Genomic DNA, 21,124 nt, shown 5'->3' with positions numbered 1-21,124 from the left:
ATAACTTTGATAATAAAATTTAAACAAGATTAAAATAGAAGTGATCAAATTTGATAATTAAGAGAGAGAGAGAGAGAGAGAGAGAGAGAGAATAATAGGAAGTAGGGAACCATTTTTACCCCTAGGGGGTTTCACAATTCGCATTGCTTTCAGGACTCGCCTCTTTCTTCGTACAAATGCATAGGGATTCGAGCAGACGTTTATAAAATCTCAGCTCTTTATTTCAGCCTCTCTACTCGTGAAAGAATTTCAATCTGATCAGACTTTTGAAGCTTCAATCCAATGACAACCTGAGCGGTTATATTATATCCCTACTTGGCCATGGACTCACCGTCCTATCGGCGGTGCAGGAGGAACGCCGGTCCTGGGAAGTGGCGGTGCAGCGAAATGGCGTTGCCTTCAAAACCGTTATGCGAGAAGCACCATTTGCAGAGAAATAGACAGGCACAGAAAAGAGTTCGTGGAAATAGGGATGAAGGCAGCGACCGTGAATCCCGCAAGTTAAAGATCAGTGGCACTATGAGAGGTGAATTCAGCGGATCCGAGAAGAACAAGAAGAAGAAGAGGGGGGAGGAGGAATTGAGCGGTGGATCGGAAGAAGAGGACGGGCTTGTCTTGACTGAGATGTTGGCGAGAGAGCGCAAAAAGGATGAGATAACGAAGCTTGATATCAAGGGGAGTAAGGTTGGTTCTGGAAATTCAGCGAAGCAGATAGTGGATTCCGGCGAAGGAAAAATCTATTCTCGTGAAAAACACAGCTCTTCTGGTAAGACGGTCAGGAATGCCTCCGCACGAGAGAAAATGTCCTTCGAGAAGGTAATTTCAACATATTCGTATCTCTTTGTTCCTTTTAATCTCAATTACATTTACATAGAAATTTCTAAACAATTTTTTTTTTCATATTTTAAAATGAAAATAATGATAAGATAAAATTTACTGGCTTTCTTTAATTTCCTATCAGATATATGATCAGCTTCCACTTCATTCATATTTAACAGCAGAAATGAGTACATTGGAGTTTTAAGCGTAGTTTTATGAAACAATAAATTGTAATGGTGAAGCAGTAACCGCTTTATATCCAATGTATTTGCATCATGTTCAAAATTGAACTGTCTCAGAAGAACAACTTTTTGCATTGCAGGGCAAGTCGAATAAAAGTAAAGAATTTGTAAGTTTAATGTGTCATCAATGCCAAAGGAACGATAAAAGCGGCGTTGTGTTTTGTTCCAGTTGTGGAAGGAAGCGTTATTGTTACGAGTGTATTGAAAAATGGTAAGTTTAACAGTACAGATTTTGACAAGACCATGCTTGAAAATGCTTCGGTTCTCAAATCTGGCACTAGTTTACTTTTGATACCATTTTATAGCTGTAGCTGAATTGTTAGGACGAAACAGGTATCCTGAGAAAACAAGGGATGAAATTGAGGCTGTATGTCCGTACTGCTGTGGAAATTGCAATTGTAAAGCTTGTTTGCGTGAAGTTTTGGTTGTCAAGGTAGAAGCCTTTAACTTCTCTCTCTCAATGTAATCTAGCTGCCTAATGCACGTCCCATTCCCCACTTTTTTTGTTTTCTTTTTCTGGTTGTTATTCTTGTTTATTTTCTGTTCTTTGACAGGATATCCACAAGGATATAGACGCTTGTGTCAAACTAGAGCTGCTAAAATACTTGCTGTATAAAGCTCTACCGGTTCTTAGGCATATATACAGGGAGCAGAGCTCCGAAATAGATATTGAAGCAAACATAAAAGGTAGAAACATACATGATGCACTTGTAAATGAAATTAGTTAACAAACTTTTTGTTCTCTGTGTTTGATATTGCCATGGCTTCGAAATGTTAGGATCTCAATTGACAGAAATTGATATAACAAGGTCTAAGTTGGATAAAAGCGAACGTTTATATTGGTATGTTTCCAACTTGAACTAAAATCTGATAGGACTTGGTTATCAAATGTGAACTTCATCCACTGAACTTTACATGCTGTTGTATGACAGTGACAACTGCAATACATCAATTGTTAATTTTCACAGAAGCTGCCCCAGTTGTTCTTATGATCTATGCCCAACCTGTTGTCAAGAGCTAAGAGAAGGCTGCCAACCTGATGCTAATGAAGCAGAAACATCCTGCCGACAGTTTGTTGAAAGAGCTGATTTTCAAACTATAAAAAAGGATGAAAAAGGTAATGTACCAAGGAGAAGACATGGATGGGAGAGCCAAGCGGATTCACTCAGAAATGGTAAAGCTGTTATGTCTTCTCAGTTTCCTGATTGGAGAGCTAATGCTGATGGTAGCATTCCATGCCCTCGAAGTGACAAAGAGGGTTGTGGTGCTTCAACTCTTGAGTTGAGGCGTATTTTTAAAGCTAATTGGGTAACTAAGCTGATAAGTAATGCCGAGGACATTACCATTCAATACAAGCCGCCTGAGGTTGATTTCCATAGAGAATGTTATTCATGCCAGCCAAATGTTTCAGATGGAAACAGCAACGACAGTTCTAACGTGAGGCATGCAGCTAACCGGGAAGAATCTTGTGATAATGATTTATTCTGCCCAGATGCTCCTGATATATCAGATGGTGAAATTGAGCATTTTCAGAGGCACTGGATGAGGGGTGAACCTGTAATTGTCCGTAATGTTCTTGGGCAAACATCTGGTCTTAGCTGGGAACCCATGGTCATGTGGAGAGCTTTTAGAGAAACAGGTTCCAATGTAAAATTCAAAGAAGAGACTCGAAGCGTAAAGGCCATTGATTGCTTAGACTGGTGTGAGGTCAGTTATGTAACCTCTAAGCTCCGCTGAATGTTCTAATTTCTGTGGATCTAAAATGTTGTTTTGTACTGTCATGTAGGTTGAAATTAATATTCACCAATTTTTCAAGGGCTACTTAGAGGGTCGTATGCATGGAACTCACTGGCCAGAAATGTTAAAATTGAAGGATTGGCCTTCATCAACCTTATTTGAAGAACGTTTGCCCAGGCATAATGCTGAATTCATTGCTGCGCTCCCTTTCAGTGATTACACTGATCCAAAATCTGGCTTTTTAAACCTTGCTACACGGCTTCCAGAGGGATCGTTGAAGCCAGATATGGGACCCAAAACATATATTGCATACGGATTCTCTGAAGAACTTGGTAGAGGCGATTCAGTGACAAAGCTGCATTGTGATATATCTGATGCGGTATTGTTTAAGTCTAAAGCTTTCATCTTCTGTGACAACACAACACAATGATATCTAGCATTTTGTTTTTATAGACTTCAATTTGCTAACATTTCTTAGATATTGTTATAGGTAAATGTATTGACACACACTACTAAGGTGAAAATTGGTTCTTGGCAACGTGAAAAGATAGAACGCTTAAAGAAAAGACATGCTGCTCAAGATTTGCAGCAGCTCTACGGTGGTGTAGATGAGGCTAAGGTTGGGATGGAAAAAAAACTATTGAAGAGAACTCAAGGGGACAAGATCATTGTTACTGACTGCACAAAGAATGGAAGCATGGAGCATGACCACTTGTCAGTGGAAGAGAAACCCATAAAGGTAAGGAGTCTGGATAAAGAACAATCAAATACTAATCCGCCATTTTCAAATTCCAGGGATATAATTGTAGGATTGGATGAATCAGATAGTGGAATGAGGTATTCTGTTTGTTCTGAAAATTGGAAAAATAATAGTATTGAGGAAGAGTTTATTCAAGTAAACGATTCAAATCCTATCATTGTTGATTTTAACGAAAATGGTGAGACAAGGTCATTAGGTTGTAATAATAACCCTGGAAAATGCTCCTTCCTGGAAAATGCTGACAGAAAAATAACCTCAAATAAGCAGAAAGTTGAAGCGAACAAATGCTCTTCTTCTAGCAGTGTAGCTGAAAGGGATTATCTGCTCGTTGGTATTTTGGATAAAAAATCAAGCCTGTTGAATTATAATGTGAAGGTGCAGGCAGAGTCCTCTCGAGAAAATAACGAAAAAGTGAGAACTGCTCAAAAAATGCAAGAACTTGAAATGAAGGAGAGCTCTTCGTCAAGCAGCACGGTAGTTAAGGATAATTTGGAAATCAGAACAATCGATCATAGTTTAAGAGTGGAGAAAGAGGCTAGAAATATTTCAGAAAAGGATCAAATAGATGAAAATGTCTACTCTTCAGGGTTAAATGCATCCACAGCAGAAAACCCAATCGTGAACTTGAACAAGAAAAGCATAAACGACTCTGAAGGAGGAAATGATTTATCTAATGGTGCGGTTGCTTCTGAAAGGGAATCCTTTGTTGGAAATTTGACAATCCCTTCTGATTATGCCATTTTTGATGTCAATGCAGTGGTAGCTGAGGGAGAAGGTTTAGCTGATTTGAGTGCATCCTACTTCAAAAAGATTAAACGTTCGAACGACAAGGCAGTAAGGGAACTTAGTAACCAGAAATACATTTCAGGGACTTCTTACTCGTGTGACAGTGCAGGTAGTGGTCCCAAATCAAAAGAACCAGACCAAAAACCTGTCAAGGATAGAGGAAACAAGGATAAGCCACAACTGGTGAACGGGGGTGCTGTTTGGGATATCTTTCGCAAGCAGGATGTTCCTAAAATCATTGAGTACTTGGAAAAGCACAAGAAGGAATTTCGCCATATTGAGAATCTTCCAGTTACTTCAGTGAGTACCGTTGCTTCCACTAGTGAGTTTTTAGTATGTTTTCTCTGTACTGGAGAGCTGAATAATCCCTCACATTGTGTTTTCCTAGGTCATTCACCCCATTCATGATCAGACCCTTTTCTTAAACGAGAGGCATAAGAAACAACTGAAAGAGGAGTTCGGTAAGAACATTCTCTTTGTTGATGGATCAATGGCAAGCCTTCAAAATTTCCACCATTTATACAGTACCACTAATATTTTGATGTGGAATGCAGATGTTGAACCATGGACATTTGTGCAATACCTTGGTGAGGCTGTTTTCATTCCTGCTGGATGTCCTCATCAAGTGAGAAATAGACAAGTAAGCCATTGCCTACTGACAATCTTGTGTGTCGGTGTACATTTATAAATTTCAGCTCGCAGTATTAATTCCATTAACTATCTTTTTCTACCAGTCTTGTATTAAGGTGGCTCTAGATTTTGTTTCTCCCGACAACGCTGAAGAATGTCTTCGGTTAACTACAGAGTTCCGTAAGCTTCCAAAGGACCATAGAGCCAAGGAAGACAAGTTAGAGGTAAGGAACTTGAGCTTTGTTTATTTATTTTGGTTGAATAGTGCTATGCACGTAAGACTTAAAAAAGTGGTTTTATTATTTTTAGGATAAGTATCTAAGAATATTAATAAAAGAGGTTTTATTGTTCTTACGAGAAGTTAATTGTTCTAGGAATCTTAGAATTAGAATAGAAATTGTGTTTTGTGGGACTTTATTTAGTGATATACTTAATTTTTATTATAATCTCAATTGAAAGGGGCATATGGAATAATAAAAAAATAGGCTAAGGTCCATACATGGTCTTGAAGTTTTAAGGTGATTTTACTCTGATCATTGAACTTTTAAAATTTTCAATACAATCACTGAATTTTTAATTCGCTTTAATCACGGTCAGTGTCATCAACTACCATTACGAAAAGTTGATATGGCATGTTATTTCTTTTCTTTTTCATTTAACCCTAAAAAGCCCTACGCATCCTCTTTCAAATTGGCAGCCGTCGCTCGGATCATCGTCACTGCCATCATCACTGACTTTTTTTTATCTTCGTGGCCATTAAACATGACACTCACCGTATTTGAGAGCTTCATTGTTTCCCCACAATTATTGAACCATTCATCACCACCATTTCATCCAAGTCTCAAAAACAACTAAAAGTCCTTCACCATCCACAACCAAAACCTGAGCCTATATCACCAATTCCATTTGGTCACCGTCCATAGCCAAAACCACTAATAGAAACAAACAATAAACAACAACATAAACAAGCGAAAAAGTAAAGAACCAAAAAGAACTACTCATTTCGGCCTTGGTGAGTTTTCAATGAATGGTGCAGTCGTCGGTCAATACCAATGGTGTGAAGGTTTCATTTGGTGAGAGATTAACATAGTTAGGTTTTAAGTTGATCCAACGATTTACAATGGCGGATCAAGAAATTTTAGCTTTTAGTTTTGATTGGGATTTGAGGAGATTGTGGAATATTTTTTGAGGAGTTTGAATTGAAGGAAAGAAAGAGAAGAAGAGGAGTAGTTCGGTGTTGTTTTTATTCGGAGAAATCAACTAATGACGATCTATGGAATCGTACATACAACCACTTCCAAAAAATCAATCTATAAATGCAAGAACAGGTTAAAACCTTATTTTCTAGTTTGATAAAATATACAATTGGGGATGGAGATGTAACTAGTTTGGCAGCACAACTATATCAGGCTCCCTTGCCACCACCAATGTGGGAGTTGTAGCTCCATCCATTAACATTTGGCGAGGTTATTCTTCTAGTTGGAGGAATCGTTTCCGAGTATACAAAATTTGATTTTCCTGGCTTTGATGGATTGGAAGATCCTTTGATCTAGCTGCATCAATGTGAACAATTATTTGAACGTGCCAATGCGGCAAACAAGGTAGGCTTGGCATCCTTCGGGAAAGGCACAACTCGGGCATTGGCGAATGCAATTGGATTGTTCATATGGTGAACTAGTTAGAGTTTCATAATTATTGCTTTCTTCATTTTGGTCCTCCATCAGGCAACAACCCCTTAGAAAATTTATTTAGTCTGAAGCACAGGAACGATAAATCCAGCAGCAGCAATTTTTGGAAAAAAATTGTTAAAGCTAGTCTTTACGTTTGGCGAAACCAACGTGTTGGTTTATCATGATTTGGGAATGTTTACTTGAATCGTGTCATATATGACACAATGTTTGAGATGCCAAAAAGCGATAGGTATGCAAGGGGTAACACACCAAGTGATGCGTCATATGGTTTAGAATATGTGATGGTGTTCAAAATGTTAGACATAACAACGACAGTTCCTGAAGGTTACATCCTTAGAAAGAACAAGTTCAATGGCAATGAGAGAAATACGAAGGTAAGTGGGTTTACTCTACCTAAAGCGATGAGTTTGGTGTCCCATGGAACGAATCATTATCTTAGTTCTTGAGGGCAAGTGATGGACCTCATGAGAAGGGTCAACTCTTTGCAACAAGGTAACTAAGATATGGTTTTAGTGTCGATGAGGACATCGACCAAAGTGAGTGGGGGAGTATGTCGGGGACATCTCGTTTCCATGAGCTTACTCCCACAGTGACCCAATGATAGGCTGAGTAGACGATACCGTGAGCAAGGGAAAAGCTTGAATAATGAAGATTGAGGGCCTGTCAAGGTAATGGCCTTAGTTCAGACGTTCCAACGTGTACTTGTGTCATAGCTGGTAAGTTTCTTTAACTCTTTAGGGAGAAATGATCTGCTGCTGGGTCTCCACCATCCTCCTCACCCTGAGCTAGCATGTGGAGCTACCATGGTGTAAGTGACCTTCTCCTAGGTTCAAGAGGAACCTAGGTGTGCGGGCTTTAGGACCAAGTGGATGGTACAATATCTCTCTAGGATGATATCTAGGGATGGTTTGGAGCCAGTGGAACCCATATCGGGCTCTTGGTTAAGGAGTGGGGTTACCACCTAGAATTTGCTATGTCCCGCAGGATTTCCCTTCCAAGAGTACTTGTGGCTTTGGAATTATATTATGGCGTGAGACTAATGTGTGGTTTATTTGTTCGGACAGGATACTGTGGATCAACTGTCCTGAGGGATGATTCTTAGCCATTGTGACTTGATTTCATGACGAGTTAATTCGATGCATGGATCTATGTTGGGAAAGGCTGATTTATCTAGGAGATGTCTCATTCAAGTGCCGCATGGCATAACAACAGGGCTGAGACGTTATGTCCAGATGATTCCATCTGAGTGAATGTTAAAATGCACAACCCCCTGGTCATGGCCTTGAGCCTCGTTAGAGCTTTTGAATACAAGCAGCAATGCAACGTGTCAAAAATACAGTAGAGAAATGACATCCCAACTTTCTGGAGGCAGCAATACGTTAAAAGGAATTACTGAAGTGAATTCGGTAAGTTCATCTATCCTTCCTTTAAACAAATTATCATTACCAGAAATGGTAGAGAGAGAAGGGTAAAGGGCTAATGTTTCAATTGTGTTGAATCCTATATGGTTCAGAATCAATGTAAGACGCTCTTTTGGTTGGGATTAGCTTATCAAAATGACTAGAACCAAAAACTGAAACTATGATTGAACTGTTGGTTATATTGTGGTATTTTGACTTCAATCTTGAGGACAAACTCTTTTTTTTAAAGTATTCTTATGGACGTAGGATTCTTAAGGAAAGTAGTTTTATTTATTTCTTAAAGGACTCAATATTTGTATTATTATTGGAAGGGAACTAGTTTGTTTTTCCACATAAATAAAAAAAATTGTTCACATTGTTATCTTGCCTATTTTTTTCACAGTAGTATCTAAATTTTGTAAGGCCGAAGAGGTTCTTGAACCTATCTATTTTTTTACATTAAATTTTGTTGATGGAAATAATCTTTGACGATTAATTCTTCTAGTTCGGGCAAATAGCTTCTGTCGATGACGATACGGTTGTTGGCCAGTATTTCTCTGTGAGAGATGAAAGCCTAACGGAAGATGATAGTAAAGGAGGAGAAGAAAATGGACATGATCCCTTTTCCATTGGTGGCTAATTGTATTTATAGTGGTCTTAGCTGATGGAGTTAGGCATAGAGTAGTTATGTCTACTCATATGTCTGCAGGCTAAATAGATCTGGTTGTCAGATCTTTAACTTGCCCTGGTAGATCACGTGGGTCTATCAGAGGATGTCTATGCATTGTAGCTGATTGGAGGCTATGATACTCATGTGCCTTGAAGGATATGGACTCGTTGGAAGCTCCGACAGGAGCATGATTGCGCAATAGTTTTTCAAATTATGACATCATTTTAAATTAGTCCTTAAACTTTAAAGTGTTTCGTATGAATTCTTAAATTGTTAATATCATTTCATTTTGATCAACTGTTAACATGTCGTTAACTTTACTACTTTTTTAATGTCTTAAGAATTGAATTCTTGATTTTAATATATATATAATTTGCTTTTCAAGTTTATGATAATTAGACCCTTGACCTTTTAAAAAAATTAATCTTTTTTTGAAGGTTTTGAGAATCTTTTAGACGTGTTGAATTTTTAATTTTTTTTAAATAAATTAGTTTTTAATCATCATAATTCGTTAGCAGAATGATCAAAATGGAATGAAACTAATAGTATTAGGAATGTATATAGAATGTTTGAAACTTTAGGATTGATTTAGAATGTAGATTATAATTTGGGGGATTGATAAAGAAAGTTTTAAAGTTTACATATTAATTTAACATATATGTCATAATTTGGTGGACTGATATAAAATATTTTAAAGTTTAGGAATCATTTTAAGATGTGGATCATAAATTTGGGGGTGTTAATTTTAGAATGTGGGTCATAGCTTTTTATATTTCTATCAATCGGGTGATTATCTCAAAGTGTTGCATCCCCTAACATTGTTGCAAAAGTGTAATAATATGAAGGAAAAAAAGAGAGTAAATAAGTCCAAAGACTAAAATGTGACTTATCTTTTTGTTAGAAGTTAATTATTTCAGAACTTGTAGAATAGATGTATAGGATTTTATATACCCTAATAGGGTTATGTTTTTTCTATTTTAAAAGATAAAATGTGATTTTCATTAATTTTAAGAGTAACGTATACAAATGGTCCCCTAACTATAAGATATTTTGTTTAGCAGTATCTCATCTATTAAAAGTTACAAAATGATCATTTGACTATTCATATGTTCTAAACTTGTCCTTTTTCGTTAAAAATATTGTCAGTCGTCTGAATTTGACGTTAACATGTTGAACGGGATATGATAAAATTATATTTTCAATGATGTCTACAAGCATTAGCATTGCTTTCAAGCATTGACTCAAACGAAACAATGTTTTAAGCATTGGCTCAGTGACAATATAAACGGAGACTCGAGCTACAAAATACAACTCAAATAGATATGAGATTGGAATTTGTCATATCTCAATCAGCTGGTTAACGTTCAGCTCAAATGATATTCAAAATTTTGACAGAAAAGGATGAGTTTGGAACACATAAACAATTAGGTATCATTTTGTAACTTTTATAGTTGGAGCTCAACAAAGTAACACCGGGGATCCTAACAAATAGGTTCGAGTAGACTGGCTTACTTTTGGAGAGCTAGATTTACGTGCTCTATGATATATTACCTCCTTGATTGTCTAGAACTTGAAAAAAAAAGATAAAACTATCTTGCTTCAGATTTTGTGGTAATTTATCAGTGTTAGAATTGTAGATATTTTTGTTTATATGACGAGTTTTTTCACAGACTTGACAAACTTCTTCAGTAGAAATGTTGTTTTCTGTAAAAGACTACGAAATTGAATAATTACTTTACAGGCTTCATTGGATTGTGTTATGTGCAGGTAAAAAAGATGGTGCTGTACGCTGTTAGTTCTGCCGTGAAGGAGGCCCAAAGCTTGATGCCTAATCAGGAGTAAGATATATTCGGCACTTCTCAAGGATGTTAACTCTGTTGACGACAAATTTGGGGTTCCATTGCTAAGTGCTCCCAGAAGAAATGTGTTGCATATAGGAAGATGGTTCTGAATCAGACTATTCATGGTTTGTAGAGATAATAATTATACTTTGGTTGCAATCCTTGCTACTGTTCTAAATTTGGACAAAGACGTTAAAAAAATCTTCACCTTTATTTTCAGCTTTGTCTGCTCAGGTCTATTGTAATTTGCTGCATTGTAGTATAACTTAGCTAAATAAATTAATTTAAAGTTTGGAATATGATATTTATAACACTATAAAATAATTAAATTTAGTGATTAAAGAGAACATTTTTCTTCTTAGAAGTCTTGAGGATTGTAGTGTTGACACAGAAGGATAAACAACAAGCACGGGTTTAAGATGGAAGCAATGACAGCTGCTAGTATAGATAGTAAAATGATGTATATTTTATTATTATTTTATATCATATCACTAGGTAATTGTCACATTTTATAATAATTTAATGTTAGTAGTAGACAATCAATCAAGGATTGTCATCCAATCAATTAGGGAATACTTAGGAACATGCAAGGGAAACCAAATAAGTCTATGCCACAACACTTTCTCCCTCATTTCCCTTATTTTATTCCAAATTCATCTAACAATTATCTTGTCCCAACCAATAGCCCCAAAAAACAAAGAATGAAATTTATCCCTCATCCCCAGAATCTTCCTTACACACCAACTACACCAACTAAATCAAGGCCTACTTTCAACAATCCAAAAGTCAGTACCTTTAAAGACATAGGTCCTGACCTAGGTCATCCAAAGGGACTCTTCCCCTACAAGCAACCTCTTCATTAAAAGTAGCATGTAAGCCTTGTTACAACACTTTAAATTTTTTATTCCCAAACCACCTTCAGATTTAAGAGTACATATACTCCCCTAGCTCACCCTAGCTTCTTTTACAGCCATATCTTCCCCTTCCAAAAAAACCTAGCACAAATTTGGTCTATTCTCCTAACCACTGCAGCAGGGAAATTTAATTTCATGCATTAATAGTTAACAATACTAAAATAGCCTAATCAGCTGAAGCTTACATGCATAACTTAGATATTTATTAGACCAAAGCCCTAACCTGGCTCTTATTTTATCCACTAGATCAACATAATCCCTTTCAGTTAACTTCCTAGTTACTAGGGGAAACCCAACGTACCTGACAGGTAGTGTTCCTAGTCTGAAACCAGTAGCCCCCTCAACCAAAGTCACCTCATCAACATCCATTCCAGCAACAAACATCTCAACATAGAGGCATTTAATTTTAACCCAGACAATTCATAAAACTTCTCTGAAACACTCTTTACCCACAAAATAGACTCAAGAGTGCCTTTGCAAAAACTCAACAAATCATCTTCAAAACACATATGAGTAAGTCCGACCCTACTGCATTTAGGATGGTACTTAAACACTCTTTCTTCAACAACAATGTCCAACAGCCTAGACATAACGTTCATTGCCAAAACAAACAAGGGGAGTGTAACATCCTCAATACCGGGTTAGTGACTAAATTATAAAGTCTCATAATTTGGTGATTAAAATAGAATGATTAAATAGTATAAAGATTTATTTGTAAATTATTGTATGGATTTGAATTGAAAGGAAGAAGGAATAGAAGGGAAAAGAGGTCATTTCTAAGGGAATAAGAAAGGAAGGGTTATATATGTATCCACGTGGGTTGAAGAGGGGAAAACACAAAGGCTTCCAGAGTTCTTTTCTTTTTCTTTCTTCCTTGTACGTGTAAAGCAAAACAAAGGTGAGTTTTCTTATTATTGAGTTTCTTGTTAAATTTAAGATTGGATTTTGATTATTAGATGATAACTAAGCTTAAGGAAGGCTTAGGTTATCTTAAAATCAAAGGATGATGGAGTTAGAAGAGATTAAAGATTAGAGGTTCTTGAATGAAATCTTGAAATAGAGTTCATATCTAGAATTGGAATTTAAATTTGAATTGTCATCAATCTAGTTAAGACATATTAAGGGTTAGGAGTGGAATTAAATCATGTTGCAAAGTTGGTATAATTCTTGGATTTCACAAGGAGAATATGATTCTGAGGTTTAAGATGAAATAAATGAGTATAGATTGGTTTAAGTATGTGTACTGGAGTTAAGAATATAAAAGGGGATGAAACATGAAAGATTTAAGCTGAAATGGATAAGTTTTCAGGTTCAAGAAATGAATTCTGGGCAGAGTGCATCGGTGCACATTCAAGGTGTACCGATGCATCAAGAGAAAATCCCAGAATTTGTTGAAGGTGCATCGATGCACATGGAGTGTATCGATGCACTCATTTAAAATAAATGAACATCGAATACCATTAGTGCATCGATGCATAAGGAGTTCATCGATGCACCTGCTTAAAATACAAACATCGAATATGATTTATGCACCGATGTATGGGTAGTGCATCGATGCACCCTTCAAGGGATACATCAATACATGGTGTAGTGCATCGATGCATACCTTCAGTAAGAGATGGAAATAGCTTTCTTTTAGCCTAAGGATTAATAGTTTGGAATATATCAATTCGTATGCTGATAAGTATCAATGTATTACTATGTAGATTTAGAGCGTAATCTTATTCCAGAACAATCGAAGGATTAGAATCGAATCAAAGCAAGGCTAAGGTGAGAGCATTTTATAGTTAAGGTGTATAGAGACAAGACTTGTGATAAGTCTATCTCTGATAGTTGAATTAATGATTCCATACCCATGTATATGCATACATATACTATTGTAATAGTGATTGTATGCATAATTCATTATATGTTCATATGACACTGAATGAACGAATATCATTGCCAGAGAATATAATCCAGGTATGTGAAATAATGGAAAAGATTATGGGTTTATATGAAAAATGATGAAAGAGATATGAAATGAGAAATGTATTCATGTTAAAGCCCATGTTATATGATACGAGAGCTATAAGTATAGTTGGCATGCCAAGAGTCGAGGGTATATTAGTCATTCGGGACGTATCCAGTGGTCCTTCAGGACGTATCCAGTGGTCATTCGGGACATATCCAGTGGTCCTTCGGGACATAGTGGTCCTTCGGGACAAATATTGAACAAATGTTCAGTGCCCCATGAGGGAATTTATTGAGTTGTGGGGACAGCATTAGTGCACAACCTCAATGTACTCAAATACATCTATTCTCAATAATGTACATGGAAATTGAAAAATAAATTAAGGTGAAAGTGATACAAGAAGATAAGTTTCATATATACATGCATATTGAAATGTCATGATCAAATGGTAAGAATGCATATTCATGAATATATAGCTACATATTTATTTATTGCCTCACTAAGTCTATGACTTAGCGTGTAAGTGATTTACACGTAGGTACCAGGAAACAAGAAGAGCAGTACTAGAAGTGGCAAGAATATCATCACTACTAAAAGATCAAATCAGAAGTAATTGGCAAAGTAGGTATTTTGGGTTGTGTATAGAGTGTTGGTATGTAATAAGTTGTTAATTACGAATGCTCTGATCGATTTTGTATTTCGTGATCTCTTTTATGTAAATTAACGTATTTTGTTTTAATGAAAGTTTAAAATTTCCCTGTTTTTCTTTAAGTGACAAAGTTTGAAAAGTTAATGTGACACCTCAGACTCATATTCGGGTCGGATACGGGTTAGGGGTGTTACATTTAATGGTATCATAGCTACGGTCTAGTCGATTCTCGGCATAAATCGAAGTCTAGAAGGTCTTATAATGTATATAAGCCAACAAAATAGTGAAAACTTCTTATCTGATAGAATAGTAAGTATGTTGTTTTGCTAATAGAATGATATTATTGTGTCTTAATAGATGTCCGAACATGGTAGTTCTAGAAATGAAGCGGGAGATGATAGACCCGCTGAAAGTAGCAATTCACCTGCCATGGCCAGGCAGAGTAAAGAACAGACACCCTCTGGAGTACATATGAATGATCAAGATGTATTCTTTAGAACGTTAGACGTGGTATTGACGCGTTTCCAACCTCTTACTACTTCAACTCTGAAAATGAATGTTGCGAAATTGTTGAAGGGTTTAGGATCTCCCGAGTTTAGAGGGGAAGCTGAGGAAGGTCCTGTTACTGCGGACCTTTTGCTTAATGACGTGAAAGTCATGCTTGAGGGACTTCATTGTTCTGATACTGAGAAGCTGGATGGAGTAATTTCCTTGTTAAGAGGGCAAGCAAGGATTTGGTGGACCAATGTTACATTGAGGATGTCTAGTAATCAAGTAACTTGGTCATTATTTTTAGAAGAATTCAAGCATAAGTACATCGGATATCAATTTGGTCGACAGATGAAACAAGAGTTCATGAATTTGAAGCAATGGAATCACACTGTATATGAGTACGAGTATGAATTCAATAAGTTGAGCCGCTTTGCTGCCGAGCTTGTTCCTACAGAGAAGAATGCTTGTGAATGGTTCGTAGAGGGTTTACGTCCTCGGTTGAAGGAAATGTTGATTGTATTGAATCTATCCTCGTTTCAAGAGGTAGTCAATCGTGCCAAAGCTTTGAAAATAGCTCAGAATGAGAGATTTGAAAATTCAAGAGCTCAAACAGTCAAAAGAATGGGTGCTTCTTCAAGTTCTGCACCATAAAAAGGGGGCAAAGATGCTGGTTCTCGACCCCAAGGGAGATCAGAGTCAGTGGCATCCTCCGCTAGAGGATCGAATCCGATGAGAGGTACAAACTCAGTCAGTGGGATCTGGAGCTGGGAGAGCTAATCAGAGTCAAGTCAGACAATGCCCATATTGTGGAAAGAATCATTCATGGATATGTAGGATAATTTTTGGAGCTTGTCTTAGATGTGGAGAGACCAGACATTTTGTTCGGGATTGTCCCAGGTTAGCCGATGATTCTGCACAACTAGAGAGGTCTATTTCTGCAGGCCAAAGGGGAAGAGGTAGAGGCAGAAGAAGAAATCAGTCAGAGTCCTCTGCTCAACAAGAGATACACTCCACGGCTCGAGTGTATAATTTCAAGACCAATGAGGATCGGGATGACCCAGAGATTGTAATAGGTACATTTCTATTGTTTGATAAATATGTTATGATATTGATTGATACGGGGTCTATATATTCATACATTACTAGTAAGTTAGTGATAGAATTGAACATTCCGTTAGAAACTACTAGCAATGAGATGATAGTGACGAATCCATTAGGGCACAGTGCTCCTGTAAATATGGTGAGTCGATGATGTTCCATACGGATTCAGGGAATTGAATTTCCTATTAATATGATGGAACTACCTTTTGACAAATTTGAGGTGATACGGGAATGGACTGGTTATATCGTTACTATGCTAATGTTGACCTGTAGAATGAAAAGAGTAAGTTGAGAAGTCCAGAAGGGGTAGAAGTGGTGGTATTTAGTGAATGATGAATCCATTGGCAAATGTAATTTCAGTAATGTCGCGAAGAAGTTAATGTTACAGGGATGTCAAGGGTTCATTGCTAATGTATGGATGTTAGAACCAAGGAGAAAGGGATTGATGAAATCTATAGTCAGAGAGTTTTCTGACGTTTTTACTGCAGATTTACTGGGTTTGCCTCCAGATAGAGAAGTGGAATTCCATATTGAAATAATATCTGGAACTTCACCTATTGCAATGTCACCATACAGAATGGCTCCAAAAGAGTTGCAAGAATTAAAGATTCAATTACAAGAATTGATGGATAAAGGTTTTATCAGACCGAGTGTCTCACCATGGGGAGCTCCAGTTTTGTTTGTTAAGAAGAAAGATGGTTCAATGCGTCTCTGCATTGACTATAGACAACTCAATAAAGTGACTATCAAGAATAAATATCCATTTCCTCGAATCGATGATCGACGACTTATTTGATCAATTAAAGGGAGTTTCAATATTCTCGAAAATTGATTTACGTTCGGGTTATCACCAATTGAAGATTCAAGAGAAAGATGTTCCAAAGACGGCGTTTAGAACGAGGTATGATCATTATGAGTTTATCGTGATGCCGTTTGGAGTTACGAATGCACCAGCTGCTTTTATCGATTTAATTAACAGAATATTCTAACCCTATTTGGATCAGTTCATGGTAGTTTTCATTGATGATATTTTAATATATTTAAAGTCAGAGGAAGAGCATAGTTCGCATTTGAAAATTGTCTTGCAGATTTTACGAGATGAGAAGCTTTATGCTAAACTGTCTAAATATGAATTCTGGTTGAGTGAAGTGACATTCCTTGGATATGTAATTTATGCAGAAGGAGTTCGAGTGGATCCTCAAAAGATTAAAGCTATTCTAGAGTGGAAAGTTCCAAAGAATGTATCGGAAGTTAGAAGTTTTCTGGGATTAGCTGGTTATTATCGAAGGTTCGTTAAAAACTTTTCCATAATAGCATTACCTCTAACTAAGCTGTTGAGAAAGGAGATAAAATTTTCGTGGACCCACGAATGTCAAGAGAGTTTTGAAAGGTTAAAGAAGATTTTGACAGAAGCTCCAGTGTTGATTCAACCCGAGTCTGGCAAGAATTTTGTAGTGTACAGTGATGCGTCTCATAACGGTTTAGGATGCGTGTTAATGCAAGAAGGCAAAGTAGTGGCCTATGCTTCAAGGTAACTAAAACCACACGAAAAGAATTATCCTACACACGATCTGGAGATGGCAGCAGTAGTGTTTGCTCTTAAGATATGGCGTCACTACTTGTATGGTGAAAAGTGCTACTTGTATACGGATCATAAGAGTTTAAAGTACTTGATGACTCAGAAAGAGTTGAATTTAAGACAGAGAAGATGGGTGGAATTTCTCAAGGATTATGACGTAGTGATCGATTTCCATCCAGGGAAAGCGAATGTGGTAGCGGATGCCTTAAGTCGAAAGACGTTTGCAGCGTTATGAACTTTGGATGCTAGACTATCGTTAAGAGGAGACGGTGTCATATGTGCGGAATTGGCTCTCAAGACATCATGGCTAGATCGAATTAGAGTATTGCAGGCTAGAGATGAAAAGTGTTCAAAGAAGCTACATCAAATAAGGAATGAAAAGTGTTCAGATTATGAGATGAAAATGGATGGGAACCTATATTATCAAGGGAGGCTAGTGATTCCAGATGATAATGAATTAAAAGACTGATCTATTAACGGAAGCTCACTGTAGTCCATTAACGCTGCACCCAAAAGGAAACAAAATGCATATGGATCTCAAGAGTCGATATTGGTGGCCTGGAATGAAGAAAGACATTACAAAATTTGTATCAAAGCGTATGACTTGTCAACAAGTCAAAGCTGAGCATCAGGTTCCGTCGGGACTATTACAATCAGTATCAAATCCTCAGTGGAAATGGGATAATGTAGCAATGGATTTTGTGATTGGGTTACCTTTAACTTAGAACAAAAGGGATTCAATCTGGGTGATTGTAGATAGATTGACTAAGTCAGCCCATTTTATCCCGGTGCGAACTGATTTCTCCATGGATAAATATGTCGAACTATATGTTAGAGAAATTATACGTTTACATGGTATACTTGTTTCCATAATTTCTGATCGGGATCCTAGATTCACATCGCGATTTTGGAAATCATTACATGGAGCATTGGGAACTCGGTTGAACTTTAGTACATCATTTCATCCCCAGACCGATGGACAATCCGAGCGAACTATCCAAGTTTTGGAGGATATGCTAAGAGCCTGCGTAATCGAATTCAAAGGATCGTGGGAAAGGTATTTGCCACTTGCTAAATTTGCATTAATAATAGTTATCAGTCAAGTATCAAAATGACTCCCTATGAAGCTCTTTATGGAAGAAGATGTCGTACGCCCTTGAATTGGTTTGAGCTTAATGATAAAGAAATTATTGGTCCCGAGTTGATTCAGGAAATGGAAGAAAAAGTTCAAGTGATTCAGAGTAACATCAAAGCAGCAGCTGATAAACAGAAATCGTATGTAGATTTAAAGAGGAAAGAAATAGAATATCAAAGTTGGAGACAAAGTGTTTCTTAAAGTTTCTCCTTGGAAGAAGGTTCTGAGATTTGGACATAAAGGAAAATTGAGTCCTCGGTTCATTGGACCCTATGAGATTATTAAGAGAGTAGGATCAGTAGCATATCAGCTAGCTTTGCCATCTGAAATGGAAAAGATACACAATGTCTTTCATGTCTCAATGCTTCGAAAGTATCGATCTAATCTATCACATATCATGAATACTGAAGAGATCGAGGTTCAACCAAATTTGACTTATGAAGAGGAACATATTCAAATACTAGCTCATGAGGTTAAACAACTAAGAAACAAGACTATTCCATTGGTTAAAGTATTGTGGAGGAATCACAAAGTAAAGGAAGCAACATGGGAGAGTGAAGAGGACATGAGGATTAAGTACCCCTATCTCTTTGCGTAATGAAAATTCAAGGACGAATTTTTTTAAGGGGGAGATTTGTAACATCCTCAATATCGGGTTAGTGACTAAATTATAAAGTCTCATAATTTGGTGATTAAAATAGAATGATTGAATAGTATAAAGATTTATTTGTAAATTATTGTATGTATTTGAATTGAAAGGAAGAAGGAATAGAAGGGCAAAGAGGTCATTTCTAAGGGAATACAAAAAGAAGGGTTATATATGTATCCACGTGGGTTGAAGAGGGGAAAACACAAAGGCTTCCAGAGTTCTTTTCTTTTTCTTTCTTCGTTGTACGTGTAAAGCAAAACAAAGGTGAGTTTTCTGATTATTGAGTTTCTTGTTAAATTTAAGATTGGGTTTTGATTATTAGATGATAACTAAGCTTAAGGAAGGCTTAGGTTATCTTAAAATCAAAGGATGATGGAGTTAGAAGAGATTAAAGATTAAAGGTTCTTGAATGAAATCTTGGAATAGAGTTCATATCTAGAATTAGAATTTAAATTTGAATTGTCATTAATCTAGTTAAGACATATTAAGGATTAGGAGTGGAATTAAATCATGTTGCAAAGTTGGTATAATTCTTGGATTTCACAAGGAGAATATGATTCTGAGGTTTAAGATGAAATAAATGAGTATAGATTGGTTTAAGTATGTGTACTGGAGTTAAGAATATAAAAGGGGATGTAACATGAAAGATTTAAGCTGAAATGGATAAGTTTTCGGGTTCAAGAAATGAATTCTGGGCAGAGTGCATCGGTGCACATTCAACGTGTGCCGATGCATCAAGAGAAAATCCCAGAATTTGTTGAAGGTGCATCGATGCACATGGAGTGTATCGATGCACTCATTTAAAATAAATGAACATCGAATGCCATAGTGCATCGATGCATCAGGAGTGCATCGATGTACCTGCTTAAAATACAAACATCGAATAGGATTTATGCACCGATGCATGGGTAGTGCATCGATGCACCCGTCAAGGGATACATCGATACATGGTGTAGTGCATCGATGCATACCTTCAGTAAGAGATGGAAATAGCTTTCTTTTAGCCTAAGGATTAATAGTTTGGAATATATCAATTCGTATAATGATAAGTATCAATGTATTACTATGTAGATTTAGAGCGTAATCTTATTCCAGAACAATCGAAGGATTATAATCGAATCAAAGCAAGGCTAAGGTGAGTGCATTTTATAGTTAAAGTGTATAGAGACAAGACTTGTGATAAGTCTATCTTTGATTGTTGAATTAATGAATCCATACCCATGTATATGCATACATATACTATTGTAATAGTGATTGCATGCATAATTCATTATATGTTCATATGACATTGAATGAACGAATATCATTGCCAGAGAAAATAATCCAAGTATGTGAAATAATGGAAAATATTATGGGTTTATATGAAAAGTGATGAAAGATATATGAAATGAGAAATGTATTCATATTAAAGCCCATGTTATATGATACGAGAGCTATAGGTATAGTTGGCATGCCAAGAGTCGAGGGGATATTAGTCCTTCGGGAGATATCCAGTGGTCATTCGGGACATAGTGGTCATTCGGGACAAATACTGAACAAATGTTCAGTGCCCCATGAGGGAATTTATTGAGCTGTGGTGATAGCATTAGTGCACAACCTTAATATACTCAAATACCTCTATTCTCAATAATGTACATGGGCAATTGAAAGATAAATTAAGGTGAAAGTGATACAAGAAGATAAGTTTCATATAGACATGCATATTGAAATGTCGTGATCAAATGGTAAGAATGCATATTCATGAATCTATAGCTACATGTTTATTTATTGCCTCACTAAGTCTATGACTAGCGATAAAGTGATTTACACGTAGGTACCAGGAAACAAGAAGAGCAATACTAGAAGTGGCAAGAATAACATCACTACTAAAAGATCAGATAAGAAGTAATTGGCAAAGTAGGTATTTTGGGTTGTGTATAGAGTGTTGGCATGTAATAAGTTGTTAATTACGAATGATCTGATTGATTTTGTATTTCGTGATCTCTTTTATGTAAATTAATGTATTTTGTTTTAATGAAAGATTAAAATTTCCTTGTTTTTCTTAAAGTGACAAAGTTTGAAAAGTCAATGTGACA

At 36.6% G+C, this 21,124-nt stretch overlaps 1 protein-coding gene across 2 annotated transcripts; it reads left to right on the top strand.

The window, feature by feature from the left end:
* Positions 1 to 107: 107 nt before the first annotated feature.
* On the top strand, positions 108 to 10,777 carry LOC120208111 (lysine-specific demethylase JMJ25-like). 2 transcript variants are annotated; one of them, XM_039207464.1, is made up of 13 exons: positions 108 to 816; positions 1,142 to 1,272; positions 1,395 to 1,494; positions 1,616 to 1,748; positions 1,840 to 1,903; positions 1,994 to 2,768; positions 2,848 to 3,177; positions 3,289 to 4,234; positions 4,316 to 4,644; positions 4,733 to 4,805; positions 4,899 to 4,984; positions 5,079 to 5,198; positions 10,503 to 10,777. In XM_039207464.1, exons 1-13 carry the CDS (start codon positions 322 to 324, stop codon positions 10,575 to 10,577), a joined length of 3,657 nt encoding a protein of 1,218 aa, XP_039063395.1. In that variant the 5' UTR covers positions 108 to 321; the 3' UTR covers positions 10,578 to 10,777. The 2 variants fall into 2 exon arrangements, with proteins under 2 accessions (XP_039063395.1, XP_039063394.1); XM_039207463.1 differs by having other exon boundaries at positions 3,289 to 4,644.
* Positions 10,778 to 21,124: the final 10,347 nt, after the last annotated feature.

This window comes from Hibiscus syriacus, unplaced genomic scaffold, assembly GCF_006381635.1.
Source record: "Hibiscus syriacus cultivar Baekdansim isolate YM2019G1 unplaced genomic scaffold, ASM638163v2 tig00015910_pilon, whole genome shotgun sequence".
In the NCBI taxonomy this organism is placed as follows: domain Eukaryota; kingdom Viridiplantae; phylum Streptophyta; class Magnoliopsida; order Malvales; family Malvaceae; genus Hibiscus; species Hibiscus syriacus.
The sequence above is the reverse complement of the archived record's forward strand: the minus strand, read 5'-3'. Positions and strand labels throughout refer to the sequence as shown.

What these genes read in the sequence shown, in the direction of transcription:
- LOC120208111 (XM_039207463.1), top strand. Translation starts at nt 322, where the DNA reads ATGGACTCACCGTCCTATCGGCGGTGCAGGAGGAACGCCGGTCCTGGG. An exon ending in GTGAAGTTTTGGTTGTCAAG is followed by an intron (nt 1,495 to 1,615) that starts GTAGAAGCCTTT and finishes GTTCTTTGACAG; the next exon opens with GATATCCACAAGGATATAGA. An exon ending in TATTGAAGCAAACATAAAAG is followed by an intron (nt 1,749 to 1,839) that starts GTAGAAACATAC and finishes TCGAAATGTTAG; the next exon opens with GATCTCAATTGACAGAAATT.